At 41.7% G+C, this 19160-nt stretch overlaps 1 protein-coding gene and 1 non-coding gene across 3 annotated transcripts; both read left to right on the plus strand.

Moving 5' to 3' along the window:
- Nucleotides 1–2210: 2210 nt before the first annotated feature.
- On the plus strand, nucleotides 2211–17725 carry dctn4 (dynactin 4). 2 transcript variants are annotated; one of them, XM_048231836.1, is made up of 14 exons: nucleotides 2211–2390; nucleotides 3067–3137; nucleotides 3230–3408; nucleotides 3549–3592; nucleotides 4254–4361; nucleotides 4993–5013; nucleotides 5703–5776; nucleotides 6271–6383; nucleotides 8457–8566; nucleotides 10309–10382; nucleotides 10511–10565; nucleotides 11108–11215; nucleotides 12028–12125; nucleotides 16233–17725. In XM_048231836.1, the coding sequence occupies exons 1-14, from the start codon at nucleotides 2256–2258 to the stop codon at nucleotides 16444–16446; spliced, it is 1404 nt and encodes a 467-aa protein (XP_048087793.1). In that variant the 5' UTR covers nucleotides 2211–2255; the 3' UTR covers nucleotides 16447–17725. The 2 variants fall into 2 exon arrangements, with proteins under 2 accessions (XP_048087793.1, XP_048087794.1); XM_048231837.1 differs by lacking the exon at nucleotides 4993–5013.
- Nucleotides 16026–16090, plus strand: LOC125286993. The gene has a single exon (XR_007192272.1). It is a non-coding gene; the product is annotated as a small nucleolar RNA SNORD42 (small nucleolar RNA).
- Nucleotides 17726–19160: the final 1435 nt, after the last annotated feature.

Below are 19160 nucleotides of genomic sequence, written 5' to 3' on the forward strand. Positions count from 1 at the left end.
CATAGATCTCCATTTCTCAACGCCCCTTATCAGGCAAGTACCTCCACTTTCAAGGCCATATTGCAACACTTTTGGGCACTTATCGCGGCATCTATTTCGGCAGAAATGCGTGTGCGTAAGGCTTCACGACACCAATCTTGCTCCAGCAGCGAGATCACAACAGATGATTAGCACGATGTCTTCACAGCACACCACTTGATTGGCTCAATGTATTTTACAATACACCACATGATTGGCTCAATGTATTCACATGTCGACGTTTTGCCGTGGAAGGGTTGTGATGTGTAGACAACTGCCATTACAAACTAACCCCATGCACTATGGAGGATTTTTTGAGTGCTGTATCTCCTCATTAGAAAGTCTCTGGTAAAACTAGTTGTTCTGGCGTACCCCCCCCCCCCCAAAAAAAAAAAAAAAAAAAGTAACTAAGTAACTTTTTACCTAAAGTACATTTTAAATGAACTACTTTTTACTTTTACTTGAGTACATTTTCAGATCGGTATTTGAACTTGTACTTGAGTAATATTTCATCAAGGTATTGGTACTTTTACTTGAGTACAATATTTTCATACTTTTTCCACCTCTGATGAAAACATTCCAAAGCTGATAGACCTAAGAAAATGGTCTTACCTCAAGGAAGTTGACTTCACCCCTATCAGCAGCAAGATGCCATAATCAGAAGGGGTGACATCAACCTCCTGAAGTTAAGACCATTTTCTTAGTTCTTCCAGTTTTGGAATGTTTTCCTGTTTTACAGGAATTGATTCCAAAACGGAAAGACTTTAGAAAATAGTCTCACCTTCAGGAGTCTGACTTCACCCCTACTGATGCTGGCATTGGGCTACTGATAGGAGTCATTGTTCCAAGAGTTTTGGAACCCTGGAAAAAAAGTTAGTATGTTGCAAGAATCTATTTTGATTCAAACTTTCTTTCCTTTGTTTTCATTCCACGCATGCCTGACAATCAGGATTTCTTTCTTGAAACAACATCAAGATATATATCATAAATATATGTAAAACATATATTTTTGGGGATTCTCATGTCTTTAATCAGAGTGACAGGAAGCAAGTTGGAGGGAGAGAGATAGGGAGGGACCAGGAAATGACCTGGGTCAGACTCGATCCCAGATCCCCATGGGCACGTGGACCCACACATGGGCCCTGCAGCCAGTTGCTCCACAGTTCCCTCCAAGATTCCAACCGCAGTAATATAATCCATAAAGAGTCCTAATATATAAAATATAAAGAATCTTTTTATATTGAGGAGCATTATTCTTATATTGTTGCATTATTTTTCCCACACCGTTTTTCAGAGTGATGAATATCTCTGCATCTTTGCTTCTGACAGAGTCTGCGGTCCTGGAATGCTGTTTTCCTACCCAACCCTGGTGCCAGTCAACCTAATTAGTTGTGAAGTGTTCCTATTTTCGTTTTCCTTTTGTTGACCCTGATCCAATTCTCTTGAGACATGTTGCTGGAACAAATTCCAAATGAGCATAAACATTTCATTTAGTAGTACAATTTGTTTTTGTGTTCTTTTTGCAACTATGGGTTAACATTATTTACACATTATCACATTCTCTTTCAATATTTGCATTTTACACAGCATCACAACGTGTTTGGAATTATAGGGTTGTACAAATATTGATTAAAAAGTCAAACTTATGTAGGATGTCCCAGTGTCAGATGCTTGCCTATTGGGTATTATTATTAATCAAATAGAAGAGGTCAATTAAAGGAAATCATTGTTAAAGAAACTTTTTGTTGTTGTTGAACAGTGCATCAGAATATACAGTAGGCCTTAAATCTAAATACTGGCTCCAAGTAGTCTACATATTACACATTTTGCAAAAGTCCATTAGACTGAGCACCTACCCAGCCGACATTCAGTGTTATAGACTTTGTTCCAATTCGCATACTTCAGTACTTACAATGAGTGCAAGTGCAGTTGGGGTGTGTGGCCCAGAGGTGGGCCAGTCAAATTTTGCTGTAGGGTGGGGCTTGATGGGGTTGTTAACACAAGAAAAGGGAAATTATATTTGATATTCTTATCAAAAAGGAAATGCTTGGTGTTAAAATGTCCTGCTCTATACAGTTTTATGATAATTAATAACATCGTGTCAACAGAGCAATATTATAAGAGGTTTGACATGATTGTGTCAAAGTGGTACCCGGTTGAACTGTAGGGGCCACTGCTGAGCAGGTTCCTCTTGGTAAAATGTGACGTAGGGTTTTACGTGGAGTAGTCTGTTAGAGATGGCGTCCCTTTTGCAGCCAGACAGGGTACTCTACCTAGTTCGTGGAGAGAAAAAGATCCGATCTCCGTTGTCTCAACTGTACTTCTGCCGTTATTGCAGCGAATTGCGCTCACTGGAATGTGTGTCACACGAAGTAAGTCGGATTAATTCTCTCGTTTAACAGAATTTTCTTTAGTTTTCCGGTGTGATCAAGCAAGTCAGTGTAGTTTGACACATGCTCCCGCCCAGATTCCGTTCCGCAGTCTCGGTTCTTTGAACTCATTGGCGGATTGATGTGTCTGTTCATTTATTTAGTCACAGAGCAGTTACTCTATTGGCTACTTCATTTGTCAGTCATGGCCAGCATGTATTTTGCTGTTAAGTTGCTAGCTAGTCTGCTAGTGCTTGAATAAACCATAGACTGGCTATGCCTTATTTGATTGTGATTGTCCTATGTCTGTATCATATCGGCGTCATGCTAATACTATTATTTCCTAGAATGAGACCTATTTGTAGTTTCGACGATAATATAAGTGACAAAAGCATAGTAAAGCCAATGTTGATGCTATGCTAGCTTGCTTCGCACTAGCTAGCTACCACACCCGAATGAAAACACACCATAGGCAACGTTCATAGATAATGTTATACTGACAGTATGGGCAACGTTAATACAGAAATATTATAAAGCCTTTCTTAACCTTGTTCCCAACTAACTACTTAAGCAGTCAGAACACTGTTTTCAACAACAACAATAAGTTTGTTTGTTTTTTGTAATGACTGTGTTATTATTATGTAAGCTTATTAACCATCATGGTCTTATTTTTTCTTAGGTGGATTCACACTACTGCCCTAGTTGCCTGGAAAATATGCCTTCAGCAGAGGCAAAACTAAAAAAGAACCGGTAATTTAGTCCCTGAATATTCAAAAGAAATACTAGAGACTGGGACATTGGAGTACAGTATTATTGACAGTGTGTCTGTCTGTGCCCCATAGGTGTGCCAATTGCTTTGACTGCCCATGTTGCATGCATACTCTGTCCACTCGAGCCACCAACATACCTGCACCCCTTCCCGATGACCCCACTAAGATAACCATGAAGAAGGCCTACTATCTGGCATGTGGGTTCTGTCGCTGGACTTCCCGTGATGTGGGCATGGCAGACAAATCTGTCGGTAGGTATAGAACCAGCTCCTCTAAAAGTGTCTGCTAAGAAACATATAAACATAGATATAAAGTTTATAGCTGCTTGTATCAAGTATCTCTGGCTCTGTGATCCACTGTGTTTAAACTCTCTCTCTCTGTCTCTTTGTAGCTAGTGGAGGATGGCAAGAACCAGAGAACCCACATACTCAAAGGGTAGGTTTCAGTATGAGTTCTGTACAGTTAACATGGTATTGAAGCTGTAAAAGACTGCGTGACTAGCAGTTATGTCATTTTATCCCTCAAGAAATGAGAAGTTATACCACTTTGGTATAACTTGTGCAGAAATACAGCGTCAGTGCTGCTCATTGCACCTGTAAAGTTACACACATGTTATAGTCATAGTATAGCATTATAGTAGTCACCATAGATGTGTGTTTCTATTTTTAGGTGACTTTTTGCTAGTCACAGAGGCTGGCACTGCATTGATGTCTGGATGTGTTCTATTTCTATGTTTATTATTATTAATTTAACTTCTGACAGTTTGAATCGTTGTAGCGCATTCTTTGTGCGGATATGATTATTAGTTGTCAGAGCCTAACACTGTTTCTGTGTAGTTGTGATATTGAACTGAACCATGCATATTGCTTTGGCCTGTCTGTTTTAGGAATTTCCACATAGGGTGGAATCGTATGATGCATTTAATGTTCCACGATCATCAACAACAAGCACCATACAGAACACTCCTCAGGCCACTAATGTAACTGCTGTCTGTTGGAACGTGACACTCTGCCACTGTGTGTGTGTGTGGTTAGTTAGTTAGTGATGTTGGGCTGAGTTGGGCCAGTTCAGTGAAGGCGATGTGTGTTTGTTTCAGATCAACAAGCTGATTGAGTATTATCAGCAGCTGGCCCAGAGAGAGAAACTGGAGAGAGACCGGAAGAAACTGGCCAGGCGACGGCCGTTCATGCCCCAGGCCTTCTCGGTAAACACGGCCCTGTTTGTTAAGAAACAGCTTCCCCGCTGACTATTAATATTCTCACATGCATGAATACTGAGTGGAAATGAAAGCACTGGTTTATTTTCTCTTTCTGTAATCATCTGGGCTATCGCCTTGCAGTCAAACAAAAACTTAGCATTGCATGTGTTTTAATCTCACCCTGGTAAGCAAACTGTGAAAATGTGCTTCTTTGTTTTATTGGTGATAATCTTAACATTATTACTTACTTTTTTAATGAATTACTTACTACCACAAGTTTGAGGTGCTGGGTCTGAGATGAACATTTTGTATATACTTTTGTGTGTATCTAGCAGTAAATAAGATGGCAGGTGGCTAATTCCCAACCCTGCACTGACCAGGCAACAGTGTGGGCTGACCTCTCCTTGCAGCTTCCCGCCTTCAGTACTGTTGCATCTGTTTTGCTGCTGTTACCCAACTGAACTCAACGCGACACAGCTCAGCTCAAACAGCCCTTCTGATGTTGTTGTTCTTTTTTTTGCTTGATTGCTTTGGTTTCACCTGGTTCTTTCTCTTTCTCTTTCCCCCTCCCCCTCCCTCTTTTTTTTTTTTTTTGCTTGTGCTGTGCACGTTGAAATTTTTGGTTTTTGCATCCCAGCAACACACTATTCACGTGGTGGTGAGTGGTTAATTTTTTCCACAACTTTTGTTCTGTCTCTGTCAGTGACTATGGGCGCTTTTTCCTTCCCTGCACCACTTCTCTCAGTTTCTCACTTTATCTAACTTGACACAAAGTAACACTGCTGATCACATGAGTGTCTCTATGGCTTAAGGCATTCCTCCTGCACAATCAGACCCTTTATGTGCGGGTCGAGGAAAGTAGGACTGGTTGACAATGCATTAGGTGAAAGTCAAGTCACAGAGTAGTATTTCAGACGTCCTGGAAAATGACTGGGAAAACATTTAGAGAGACGAGGACAGACTCCAGATGTTGCTTTACCACACACTTAAGGCCTTTAAATGACATATAGAAAATATATATTTACTGTAGTGTTCTAAGTCCTTAGAACATGTAATTGAACACAAGTAATAGATATGCATAAATATGCAATGTGTTAAAATACTTTAATGCACATGGATTGGTTACCATGGATTAGATTTTAGAATACCCTGACAGAATAAAGAAAAGCATGTTTTAAAGAGGATAAACATTGAATGTGCCCAGAATGTGAGGGAATGGTCATACTCATACAACAACTCCTGAGTCTGTGTGTGTATGTATATGTATGTGTGTGTTTGAGTGTGTGTTTGTGTGTCTATGTGCTAACAGCTGTTTATGTGTGTTTATGTGTGTTAATGCGTCTAAAGGAGAAGTATGGTATGGGAACCAGGCTTCAAAGACACAGATCAGGGGCTCCCATCTCCAACCTCTACGGCCTGTCGTGAGTATCCGCACTGGCCTCTTACAGTTAGAACGCTTAGAAACACGGAACTGTTCCTGATCCTAACCCTAACTCTGTTACTCTAATCAGCCAGTGTCCAATGGCAGCAGCCATCTCTTTTAAAGTTTTTAGTTTGCGATAAATTAAGCATTGAGGTGCCTTCGTCAATAGTGTTTTCACTGATGGTGGACACGTTACTGTTGTTGTTTCTCCACATCACCCTTATCACCTGAGATACTGTGTAGTGTACATGTGTATTTATGTTCTAATTTATTTATTACTTCATGTTTTTATGTGTTTTTGTGCAAAAGTGCATGTGTTGGCTACCTGTTGTGAACCAAATTGTCCCTTGGGGACATTCAATCAATCTAACTGTACAAGTCGTGGTTTTAAGCATTTGTGATTTAAATGTTTGTTAAAGTAGAGATTTTTGATGCGCATGTGTTCCGTCTTCAGTGCTCTAAACATGTTCTCTGATCCCCTGTCTCTTGCAGCCTTAAAGAAGGAGAGGACCAGAAGGAGATCCCCATCGAGCCTGCACAGGCCCTGGACGAGGTGGAGCCGCTACCGGAGGATTACTACACCCGACCCGTCAGCCTCCCAGAGGGTGAGATGAGAACTGTCAGAGGAAACATCTGCAGGGTTCCCGCAGGACCTGGAAATCCTTGAAAGTTTCTGAATTTGAGAATGAAACAAATGCCACAATCCAAAAGAGAACTCGTACACCAGTAGTTGCTGATGCAAAATTACAAAAAGTTTATTCCACCAAAGAATAAAGTGCAAAGTGCTACCCGGTAGGGTTGGGCCGATAGACGATGTCCAGTGTTTCCCACAGAATTGAATTCCATTTGTGGTGGTTGGTTTGCAAAATTAACTTGAATACAACAGTTTTTAACAAATTAGCACAGCGTGGTTATGATGCTAACCAGATTTAAGCACAATTTAGTACAACCTGGAAAATCATTGTGTGGTGGTCAATGTTAATATTGTGGTGGGCCGCCACAAATAAGTCAATGTATGGGAAACACTGATGTCATCATCCATCGTGATGGTTGACCGACATCACGATGGGAAGCAAAACCCTACAAGCCAGACACGCTGATTCTATAGACCCTGCTTTAACATAGGCTAAAATATAAAAACGTTTCCCTGGAAATTAAGTTCAGCCTAGAACTGATGCATATGCAGGGTACTTTAAAGACTGTCAGCCAGAGAGTGCGAACATGAAGGACTTATCTATGTGAAACTACCATCTTATTCAAATAATTTCTGATTCTTACATTGTTATTGTCTTTTTTTACCTGTCTCGCAATATACATTGAACTTAAAATATGTAATGTTTTAGCAGAAAATAGTCCTAATGAATTATTATTGTTACGACTAGATGACATTTTTGTTGATTGTCACATAGAGCTCTAATATCTTTCCGAGGCTACATCACTTAAGCGCCAAATACACTCTTTTAAAAGAAACCACTTCTTCCATTAGAGTTATAGGATCAGAGGACCTCTGTCTTTCACTGTAAGGCTTGTATTTAAAAGCCACAGACAGCACCGGAGTGGTAATCGGGATTCGTTATTTGTATTCGTTAAGTTGGTTGCTGCTTCCTGCCTCCAGTAGCCTGGACTGTGCGATCGCAGCCCCTTACTTTCACTTTCCGCTAGCCCTGCTCATAGTCGTCATGGCCGGTAATAACGCGGTATGAGATGCGTTGATGCGCTTTTACACGGATTTCACTAGAGCACATTTTGCACACAACTTCAGTAGCCTAGCTGCCCACTTTCATGCTGTGTAACTGTAGGCTATATCATTTGAATGTAGAAAATTATACATTTATTTCTGTACAGACATATGGTAATTAGTGTTGACTATAGCCTAACCCCCACATCGTCAAATGCCAATTAAGGGGACATCACCCAACCCTACTACCTGGCCATGTGCAAATACAAGTTATTCTTTGATGGAATAAACTTTTTGCAATTTTGCATCGAAAATGACTGCAGGCCTTGAGTTGTTGGCACGATACCCTATCTGCTGCTTTAAAAGGTCAAGGTGTTCATACAGTATTTGTCTGTTGATAAAATGGTTACATTGATAAAATCGACCTTTATCTTTGTTCTAATCTAAAACATACCGTGTTGGGCCCTTGAATTTGTGTAAAAGTCCTTGATCAGTCCACAGTGTGCATAGAAATTCAATTGTGAGCCGATAGTCCCACTGCATCTCCCCACTGCATGTCTGTGGCCTTCACTAACTTGGCACATGTGTGAGAGGAGGGAGCTGATTGTGTGATTGGGCAAACGCAAAGAACTGCCCTCGCCGTGCCCCTGCCAAGATCCACGCAGGTCTGCACTCGACCCAGTCACCAGCTGTTTCAGTCCTGGGGTTGGCGTGTCCTGGGGCTATGTAATATGCATTATTGGGAAGAGGTGTTTGTATGAATGAAATATACATAGCAGGAAAGGAGGTGTGTGTGTGTGTGCGTGCGTGCGCAGGCGCTATGTCATGTTAGCTCAACAGGAACAGACAGAGGTTTTTGTTTGCTAGGTTTTCTTGAGATGGGTTTGCTCGTGCTTGTCACCGTATATCATCGTCTCCATTTTTACATGGTCTCCTGCAAAGCAGAGACTTCATTTTGTGTTTTTGTTTGTGTGTGTGCATGTGTGTGTTCGCTGCACAGTGACCACCCTGCGGCAGAGGCTTCTTCAGCCAGACTTCCAGCCGGCGGGGGCGTCTCAGCTGCACCCCAAACACAAGCACCTCCTGATCAAACGCTCGCTCCGCTGCAGGGTCAGTATCCCACACACACACACACACACACACACACACACACACACACACACACACACATGCACACACATGCACTCACACACACACATCTGTAACTCCGATATACACACAACTTCACCGTCATCATCTTAATCATTCATCATCATTAAACACCGTCTCTCTCTCTCTCACACACACATACTGTACACACACACACACACATACACACAGATATGCAGGCACATGTGTCATCATTAAACATTTACAAGCACATTGTCTTTCCATTTATTCACATGCAGGAGGCATTTATCCAGAGTGATTTACAGTCGAAGTATGTGTATAGGGGGTGAGGCACATGTTAACTGCTAACTTAGAGGGCTAATACTCAGTGCTGCTGCTACTGTAGACTTTCAGTTCTCCACAGACTCTATGGAGTCACGCTAGCTGTAGCCTGAAAGTGCACTGAGAATACGGTAGCTGCTGGTAGCCAATGAAAATACAAGTATAAGTATATATACTCTTTTGATCCCTTGCTCAAGGGCACTTCAGCCGTTCCTACTGGTCAGAGTTCGAACCGGCAACCCTCCGGTTACAAATCCGAAGCGCTAACCAGTAGGCCACGGCTGGACAGTTCTAGTAGATGTATTATAGATACTCACCATAAGGGGGCACTGTAGCTCAAGTGGCTGCAGTGTCCATCCTATGGTTAGGTCCAAGTGCCTATGGGGCTCCAGGTTCAAATCCCAGCAGTGGTTATTTCAAAACCAATCCCATCCCTCTCCCCCACGCCATGTTGATCTTCTGCTAGCCTGACGTAGTCATACTCAATTCTAGTCAGAATATGAGTCTGATACTGCTCCATTGGGACATGATTATGGGGCGTGTTTTAACCGATACAGGGGGGGAATGCCTCTGCACTCAATTGGATAGACCTAACCAATCAGAGCAACAAAATAGCTTACTGTGAGGTGTAGGAAGAAAACACACAAACCATCCTTCTTCTCCTATATCCCCTCCGTTTTTAAAAATAATTCTGTTGAACAGTGATATGCTACAAACGTGTTAAACAGCTGGGAAAGGCTGTCGCAAATCCCTCGAACAGGTGGTCAATCAGAGATTTCAAACGAACGAGGGAACATGTCATAATGCAACAGCTGTTTTCCCTTGATGAAAGTGAAACCACCAGTTTTCGCACATCTCAACTTTGGCCAAAGTTTTCAGAAATAATCGTTTTCAGTGATACAAACTCATTAAATAATATGAATTTTCCATATGGGGTCTTAAAAGCCATGTATCCTTCTAGCCACAGCGTTTTTGTTTTAAACATAAGCCTAATCTAAGCGTGCTCAGATGACGTGATAGACCAGGCGCTGTTGCTCACCTGTCTATCATCGTAAAGCCTGATTTGATTGGTCCGCCAGATATAGGGCGAGCATACTTCCACCACAATGGAGCAATGCCAGACCGAACTTCCCGACCTCAAATGTTGTGGGCGGGACTAAGTTCGGAATGGCACCCAGGCTACTTCACTGCCCTATCTAGGTAATTGCCAAAGGCCATACAAATATATACTTTAAAGACAAGGATAGTATGTGCTAACTTTTCAGCAGACACGTACCCATTCACCTACACCTCTCACTTTGTCGCCCCGGTGACTGTATCAGCAAGGTTTCTCCACTGTTTGTGCCTCGTATATAGATCATATCACTCAAAATGGAAAACTGCTTCTCTCTCTCTCTCTCTCTCTCTCTCTCTCTCCCCAGAAATGTGAGCACAACCTGAGCAAACCAGAGTTTAATCCAACTTCAATAAAGTTCAAAATCCAGCTGGTGGCTGTGTGAGTATTGCTTTGTCCTCGCGTTATTTCACACAAATATTTACTCCTTATCTCCTCTGAGGAGCCTGCAGGCCATCCTCTTCATTGGCGGCGGCACAGAATTTCATTTTTCAATCACTGCCTTACAGGAATTACATCCCTGATGTGAGAATAATGTCCATTCCAAACCTTCGACATATGAAGGCAAGCAACTTTTCTATTAAAAATGTTTCTTATCTGGGATTCGCATATAGCACTGACAAATGAGATTAGAATCTTTGGGCTGACCTGTAGTTCCTCGTTTCATTATTCCACCAGAGTTGTGGTTAGGTCATTGAACCAGACTCCTAGTTTGTTTACGTGTGTAGTTTTAGTCTAGTTTTAAACGTTTACTCATGATATTTGACCTCAAGTCCAATTTTATTATATGTTATAATTTGTTATGTTATAATTTGTTTGAGACTTTATGTATTATAAATAGTGAGTTTCCACCAGAACTCTTTTTTTGTTTATGTGTGTGTGTGTGTGTGTATATATATATATATATATATGCATATTTGTGGTGCACTTTTGGATGGTATTCTAGTATGTGTAAACAGTTGAAGTGTAAATACTGAAGACATATTTTATTATAAAAAGATATTTATTATTTAAATATCATACTGTAAGTATTATGAATGTGATTCCTGCATGGTTGTGGTGTTGCAGTAGAGTGACGGCATGTTTGGTGCTTCTTTTCCCTTCAGGAGAGTCAGGTGCTGCTGACCCTCACCAACCCAGTGGAGCACGTGACCCATGTCACCCTGATCGCCTGTGAGGAAGGGGACGCCGACGACGTCAACAGCACTGCCAAGGTACTGCACTCCATGTCTGGTGCCAAGGTACTGCACTCCATGTCTGGTGCCAAGGTACTGCACTCCATGTCTGGTGCCAAGGTACTGCACTCTGTGTCTGGTGCCAAGGTACTGCACTCCATGTCTGGTGCCAAGGTACTGCACTCTGTGATTGGTGCCAAGGTACTGCACTCTGTGATTGGTGCCAAGGTACTGCACTCCATGTCTGGTGCCAAGGTACTGCACTCCATGTCTGGTGCCAAGGTACTGCACTCCGTGTCTGGTGCCAAGGTACTGCACTCTGTGATTGGTGTGGACAGAGCGCCCAGTGCCATGCCAGCTACTGCATGCAGCAACACCTTGGATTATGCTGCTCAGTTCTGGACCTAAAACAGACGAGCCAATCGCATGGCTTGTAAACAGCACCAGGGACCACAGGAGCTAAAATTGTACTCTCATCGGTCCATTGTATCCACCCCCCCCTTTCACTCACTGGAGTCAAGTTTGGGGGGGGGGGTGAGTTCTTATTTCACTCCCCTTGCCCTCAGTACTCTGCTTATTGATGGAGGTTTGGTGATGGCCTATGGATAATGCAGGGGTCTGTCCTGGGCCTATGAATCTGTAGTTTATTTCATACAGTGTTTACGCTTCCATCAATACAACCAGGGAGGCAGCACGGCTGGCGTCTGAAGGCTTTTGGCTCGGCTGAGTTATTGATTGTTTTTTTCAGTGAGCAGCTTAAAAAGTGTGTGTGTGTTTGTGTGTGCTTGTATATGCTGTGCACATTTGTGTTTGCTGAAATTTCACGTGTGTGTGTGTGTATGTCTCTGCAGGTGATGGTTCCTACGAAGGAGCTGGTACTAGCAGGAAAGGATGCAGCTGCAGAGTACGATGAGCTGGCTGAGCCCCAGGACTTCCAGGACGACCCAGAGTAAGACCCACCTACCTTATACAACCTCGCAGACCTTAGCACACCATTAACACACTCCTAGCACATCCTTAAAACACTCCTAATAGACCACCAAGACACCCCTGACACCCTGAAAACACCAGTGGAAACTGGCATCACAGTAGCAGGATGCGTCTGAATTGATGGGGAGGAAATCGGAAATGGGTCAGTGTGGATGGAGAGACATATGGCTCCCAAGCTGTTCTCTTCATTCCTAATGGCTTCATTCAATGGCACCATTCTGTATTCAAGGGACGTATTTATATGATGTCATTCTGGCATTGAACACTGATAGATGAATGGATAGATAGATAGATAGATAGATAGATACTTTATTAATCCCGAGAGAAATTTTAGGCATCCAGTAGCTTATACAACCATAATACAACAAACACATACACACATGCATCTGACATATATAAAAATCATCACAAGAGCATGTGAAGTGATTACAATCGTAGAGTGTGTGCAATGGTGCAAAAGTAAGAGTGCAGGGATTGAACAGTGCAATAACGTTGCCTGTTATTAAATATTAACTATGACTATAGACTAGAACAGAGGGCACAGGGTTATGTTGAATAAAAAACATTTCTTTGGTCTGTAACGTTATTCTCAATCGACTTCTTAAAGAAGTTAACTCATGTTTGAGTTTGAGCGCTTGTTTGATTTTTGGTTGTTGAACTTGACAGAACTGGAAACGATACCCTAAAATCCCTCTGCTAAGGGCCGTAGCAAAGCCCCTCAGGAATCTGCTGAGGTCAGTGATGAGGCCTTTGAACATTTCTTTAGATGCCAACTCTGCCTCGGTTTTAGGTTTTTGTAGAAGTGTAGTTTTTACATCTTTTTTTTTTTTCAAATGTACTTCTAACTGAAGTTGCTCCAAGAAACAGTGGAACAGTTTGCTCCTATTCCAGTGAGTAGAATAGCATAGCAAGACTATTATTAATAATAAACCAGACATAAATAAATATAAATATGATCTGACAGGATCTGAGTATATAATATTCTATCAAGAATATTATATAAAGTTATACACAGCAGGGATTCCCAAACTGTTGTACGTGTACCACCGGTGGTACGCGAGCTTCCACTATGTGAGATGAAAAGGGCTATGTCGGAAAAGTGTTAAAATTATTAAAAAAAAAAAAATCTAAGCCTATCTTCTCTTTGTTCTTTGTGTTTCATAATGTTGATCTCCACACTGTTTTTAGTGTGAGAGCTGCACATTTTGATTTTGTTATTTGTTATGTAGGGCGGCTAAACATGATGCTTGGAATGCGTCAATAGAATGTGTTACGTTTTTATGTGTTGGATGGTGGGGGTACGCAGCCGAGTCAGGATGTAAGTGGTGGTACGCAGGGGAAAAAGTTTGGGCAGCGCTGCTGTAGAGTAAGGAGCAGGGTGTGTAAGGAGCAGGGTGTGTTGCTGTTGCGTTGAGGAGAAGGAGCAGGCTGTGTTGCTGTTGCGTTGAGGAGAAGGAGCAGGGTGTGTTGCTGTTCCGTTGAGGAGAAGGAGCAGGGTGTGTTGCTGTTGCGTTGAGTCATTTGTGTGTTGAACATGACAAGGTCGTGAGTGTGAAGCTGGTGTGAGGAGTCTGTAGCACCTCTGCAGATGAATCAACATGTAGACGTGTCACTCAGGATAAGAGCAGATTGGCAGCAGGTTACATGTACTAGATCACTGTGTTTTCAATCTTTTTTTGCGCCACGACACACCAAGATCCCAAATGTTACAAAAAAATTAAACGTGCAACGTAACCTAAATCGTCTAATAAAGTCTCCAATAAAAGTCCTTATCGTTGCTGGTCTGCAGACCCTCTCGGTGAAAAACATGAGTTTTTTTTTTTCATTTAAATCCACCAATGGGGTAAGATGCTTACAGTTGTCCTATTTATTTCTGAGGCTAAAAATGAAACAATACACCACAGGTTGTTTTTCAGCCATAAGAAAGGAACGCAAATTGTTTGAGGATCCAATCATCCACTGTTTCAAGGCAGGGGAGCGAACTCTCAGAAAGAGGTTGAAGTTACTCATGCATGCTAAACAACTAGCTATGTTTGAGATGGATGTTTTTTTTACATTTCTGTAAATAATCATTTGGGTAGCTTTATTACTATTTGTGCTACCTAGCACCACCCACAGGCAAAGAAAAGTATTTCATTACCTTGACTGTTTACCACCAGCAGCACAATCATACGCTCAACAAGAGCAGTATGATTATCAATTCTTTGACACAACCCAAGATTCATTTTTTGGACCAGTGAAGTGAAATTGAGTAATTTTCCAAGTCACACCTGATAATCTCTCACAGCATATGTGTGTGCTGCGGAAAACACTGATTGAAAAACAAGATACTAAATGTTTATTTTCAGTGTTTAAACATGTTGTTAGTTTGACCAATTTAGACCTTTTTTCCCCTGGTTGTACCAAGATTAACATCACAAAGTATTGTGCCAAAACATTGTTCAGACGTTTTAACATTTATTCTGTCATGGGATTTTTATACATTAAAATCATACATTTTATACATTAAAGTCATTTTGTTCCATGTGCACAGCCAGGGCCCTATGGACCTTTTCACAGCAGCCGTTTTGGACATTTTGACATGAAATATATGGCAGGCCCAGGTGTTACTAATGACGTTAATTAAGACCCTCATTCTGCTAAATGAAATTGAACTTCATTAACGTACTTAGTAACATCTGTGCTTGCCCTACTATTTCATGTCAAAATGGCTGATGTGAAAAAGTTCTATTTGTGCACATGTGAATGCACTGCAGGTATGACTCAGCTGACCATGAAAACTGATTAGAGAACTTAAAAGAAAAGTGACTGGCACCACAAAATGCACTTTACAAAGATATAGAATGTGTCTGTGCTAGGGTTGCAAAGGGGTGGAAAATTTCCGGTAAATTTCCAGAAACTTACTGGAAATTTTCCATGGGAAGTTAAGATGGGGAATTTTGGAAATATTCCAAATTGGTAACTTTCATGGAATTAAAGGAAATTATGGGAATTAATGGGATTTTACGAGAATTAACTGGGAATTTTTGGTAATTCCTACTTTTTAATATACAAACATTAACATTTTGTTTCATAATGACCAATATGATTTGTTTGTTCATATTTTCGTTTAGTTTTGCATACAATGCTAGCTACCATGCTAGCGGGAATCCCATTCTCTGCCTATGGTTTACTAGCGTGCTAAGCTAGCAATACTGAGACCACTGAACTGCCCATGATGCACCACGCCACTCAACAACAAAATCCGATTGGTTGGAACATTAACTGACTATCAGTTTGTTCAGTTAGAATCCCAGAAAATGGTAAAAGAAATGACACAACATACCACCCCAACCAAACCTTATAGATTATGTAAGTTATATATAAATTGTCCAGCTTAATCAGACAGATTAATCTTCCCATTACAGTGCAAAATGACTTACACCCATTTGAATGAGGACAAAAGTGACGACAAGCCCATAACTGGGCAACTCTGTTTGCAAACTTCCCCCAGTTTCACACCAGTTATTCCCACATGAGATGACGTTTTCACTGGGAATTTATGTTCCCCGTGCACATGAACGCACCATAGGTTTCCTTTACGTCTAGTAGCCTATGCTGATTGCTGTGCGCATAGGATTGACGTATGTGCAGGGTAGAAATTTGACTGAAATTGCATTAAATCAGGTTGTTTTAGCTAGTATTATGCTGCAAGATGGGGTTTTGTCCACTACATTTAAGTTCCCTGTTATAGACTACTTGCCATATTAAAAATTCCCAGTTTATTCCCATTAATTCCTGTTTATTCCCGTATATTCCTGTTAATTCCCATGGAAAGTTTCCAACTTTAAAAATTCCCGGAATTTTGCAACCCTAGTCTATGCATATGATGTGAAGTTTATATCGACTGAATATGTGATGTATTCAAAGGAACCACTGATGCCGGACAGTTTATACTCGTAGTTGGTATTTTACCTCAGTGTTTTTCTCCAGGCTGAAGCATTGAGGGAAGCAAACGGCTGTGCCTTCTGTGAGTAAGGGAATTGGTTGTAATAATATATATATTTTTTCTTTTCTTTCTCTGAAGTGTGGTGGCCTTCAGGAAGTCCAACAAGATCGGCTTCTTCATCAAGGTGGTGCCGCAGCGTGAGGATGGTGACGTGACGGTGGCGTTCCGCATGCGCCACGACTTCCGCAACCTGGCCGCGCCCATCCGGCCCAGCGAGGAGGGCGACGCGCCTGCCGAGGCCATCTGGCTCACGCACCACGTGGAGCTCAGCCTGGGGCCGCTGGCGCCCTGAGTGGACACACACACACACACACACACACACACACACACACACACACACACACACACACACACACACACACACTATCAAACACACCCTTACATACAGTATCACATACACATACATTCTCATGCTGATCCGCAGAGATTCATACATAGACACTTGTGTGAACATACAGGCCTACACACAGACACACACACACACACACACACACAGAGAGAGAGAGAGAGAGACCGACATCTGCATACATAACAAAGGTATATGCTCACGTGTTAGACGCTAGTGATCTCTCTACACAGACACTCAGTTCTGGGTCACTTGGGACTTTGAGCTACCAAATACATATCAGAGAAAATAACATATAGACAGACTGCACACACACTCTCTCTGACTTGCAGCCTCAGGCTTGAAGCTACCGTAGTTCTGGGTGAAAAACTATAGAAACACACACACACACACCTTTGGAACACTTTCAAACACTCCATCATACACTACCTTATCAGCTACATGCTAGCCAGCTAGTCATCCAATATGTACTTAAGAAGCTATTTAACTGCATGCAGTTGCTGTGTCCTGTACCGGTTGTGTCCTGTGCACCCTGGTGACAAAGAGAGGTCCTGCCACAGGGTTTTCGAGTGCAGCGTCGCTGTTCATTGTACGGTTTCTTCTTAGCAAATCACAACGGAGGTTGTGCAGGAGATGGCTAGTGTAACAAAAGCTCTTTCAGTGTTTTAGAGGTGAGACAAGGTCTGCTGGTATCCATGCTGCGACTGAAATGACATCGGCAAGGTTTTCTTTTATTTTTTTTGTTTTCTTTTTATTTCATGTGAGATTTTGAAACACAAGGCCTTACAGTATGGTTACTAGTGTACAGCGATAGTGAATGAAGTCATGTTCATCATAACTTCATTATAAGTTTAAAATGTTAGCATTTTTTTTTTTTTAATTAACATATTTGTGTAAGAGGAAAGTCTGTATTGAGATGAGAATTACGAAGGAATATGTGACTTATGTTTTTTCTCTTTTTGGTCTCTCTGGCTTGCTGTCTTTGTTGTTTTTCCTTACGTCACTGGCATTGTGAAAGCTTTTATTATGCTCATCTGCACATCTGCTTTCTTAGACATTGTTTTGAGCATTCCTTACCTTCCTGATGTCAACTTTAAAACTGTTGTGATTGCAGATAATTTAGAGACAACTCGTCATTGACTTGGTAGCGTATTCTGCCGTTCTTGGCAAAAACTTGCAAATTTATTGGCTTTTGCTTCTAATCAATAAAACCTTCCATACAGCATTTTGGGTCTGTACTTTATTCTTGCAGAACCTGTAACTGCCACATGGTGTCAGTAGTGTACTTCTGGAATTATTTCAGACTGCTGGGTTTGAGATGAAACTGTCCATTGGAGCATTGCCGTCATAATGTGGGCCGGGAATGTAATGCCCTTGTGAGCTCCACGGTCAAGGAGGTTATACTATTCTCAGCAAAGGCAAGTCGTGAGTGTTGTGTTAACACTGACACGCAAAATTGCGTGCAGTGAACTGCGCACGCACATATGGCAATTCTGGACCTATTACTGTGTATTTTTAGATTAAGCAGATGTGAGCAAGCAACCCTGTTTCATATTGCCAGATAATCGCCACGCAGTATGGCGTTAGGGGAAGGAAACAGTAGTTACCATTATTAAATGCATTTTTGTTACGTCACTTGGCCTTCAGTTCTCATACAGGTTAGGCTACAGTTTGTCCATCTCTCGAATACTTAAAACTATGAAACCTTGGAAGGCTATGAAGAATGTTTGCGTTAATTCACTAATTGGACAATGACTATTAAAACCCTAGGAATAGGAACCCCACAATGAAAACACGAGCGAGACGCGGGGTTTACATGTGAAAGTGTCACTAGAAATTATTTTGCCTCGCGAAGAGGACTAACGGAATTGAGTCTGTTTGGCGTCTGGTAATAACCGGCCAATCATTTGGCAGCGCGCGACGCCTGGAATGGGAAAGTCCTTATAAACCAATTTCCCTGGAATCCATAGAGCGCCAAACCTCAGGCCATATCCAAGCTGTCCAGTGTGCATATTGCATAGCCCAACATTTTTTGGCGTCTGGCATCATAACATTTCACAAAGCACTGCAAATAATAGCCCTCTCAGACGACTGTCGGGTTGTTTCTCACGTCAAACTAGCATATTTGACAGACTAATCCTAGCAGCATTGGATGCCAGTAGGCTGCACTAACTCAAAGCTGGCTATCACAGAGTTCAAATCCATGTTTATGGACTGGTAGCATCTTACAAAAACTGTAAAGACTTTAAGTCACAATAAATTGTGCCTATGTATAATAGCTCAATATGGGATTCATTGCTTCGGTCAGCTGCAAGTCTGTCGATCAGTCACTAGGGAAGGTATGTGCTTGTGTTGAGGTGCTGCTTATAGGCCTACTTCAAGTGTCCACTCTGATTTCTCTATCTCTTACTGTACATTCTCACTAAAGATCTCTCTCACATTCACTGAATAACTCTGTTTCTCTCTCTCTCTCTCTGGGTGTAGGCTACACACAAAAAAATCAGACTTTATTACATACTGTTTGAATGTGTACGGCAGCTCTCTTCATTAGTGGCTGCTGCGCCCTGTGTAATGTGTTTTCGCTGACGTGCAGCTGAAGTTATGTCCTCTGTGTGATATTAACCACTTGGGGCTGGCTGAGGCTTCTTCGCTTTTATCAT

Source organism: Alosa alosa, chromosome 21 (genome assembly GCF_017589495.1).
Source record: "Alosa alosa isolate M-15738 ecotype Scorff River chromosome 21, AALO_Geno_1.1, whole genome shotgun sequence".
In the NCBI taxonomy this organism is placed as follows: domain Eukaryota; kingdom Metazoa; phylum Chordata; class Actinopteri; order Clupeiformes; family Clupeidae; genus Alosa; species Alosa alosa.

Excerpts from the sequence above, each read along its gene's own strand:
- dctn4 (XM_048231836.1), top strand. The coding sequence starts at position 2,256 with ATGGCGTCCCTTTTGCAGCCAGACAGGGTACTCTACCTAGTTCGTGGA. Across the intron at positions 3,409-3,548 it reads CATGGCAGACAAATCTGTCG|CTAGTGGAGGATGGCAAGAA; the intron begins GTAGGTATAGAA and ends GTCTCTTTGTAG. Across the intron at positions 5,777-6,270 it reads TCCAACCTCTACGGCCTGTC|CCTTAAAGAAGGAGAGGACC; the intron begins GTGAGTATCCGC and ends TGTCTCTTGCAG.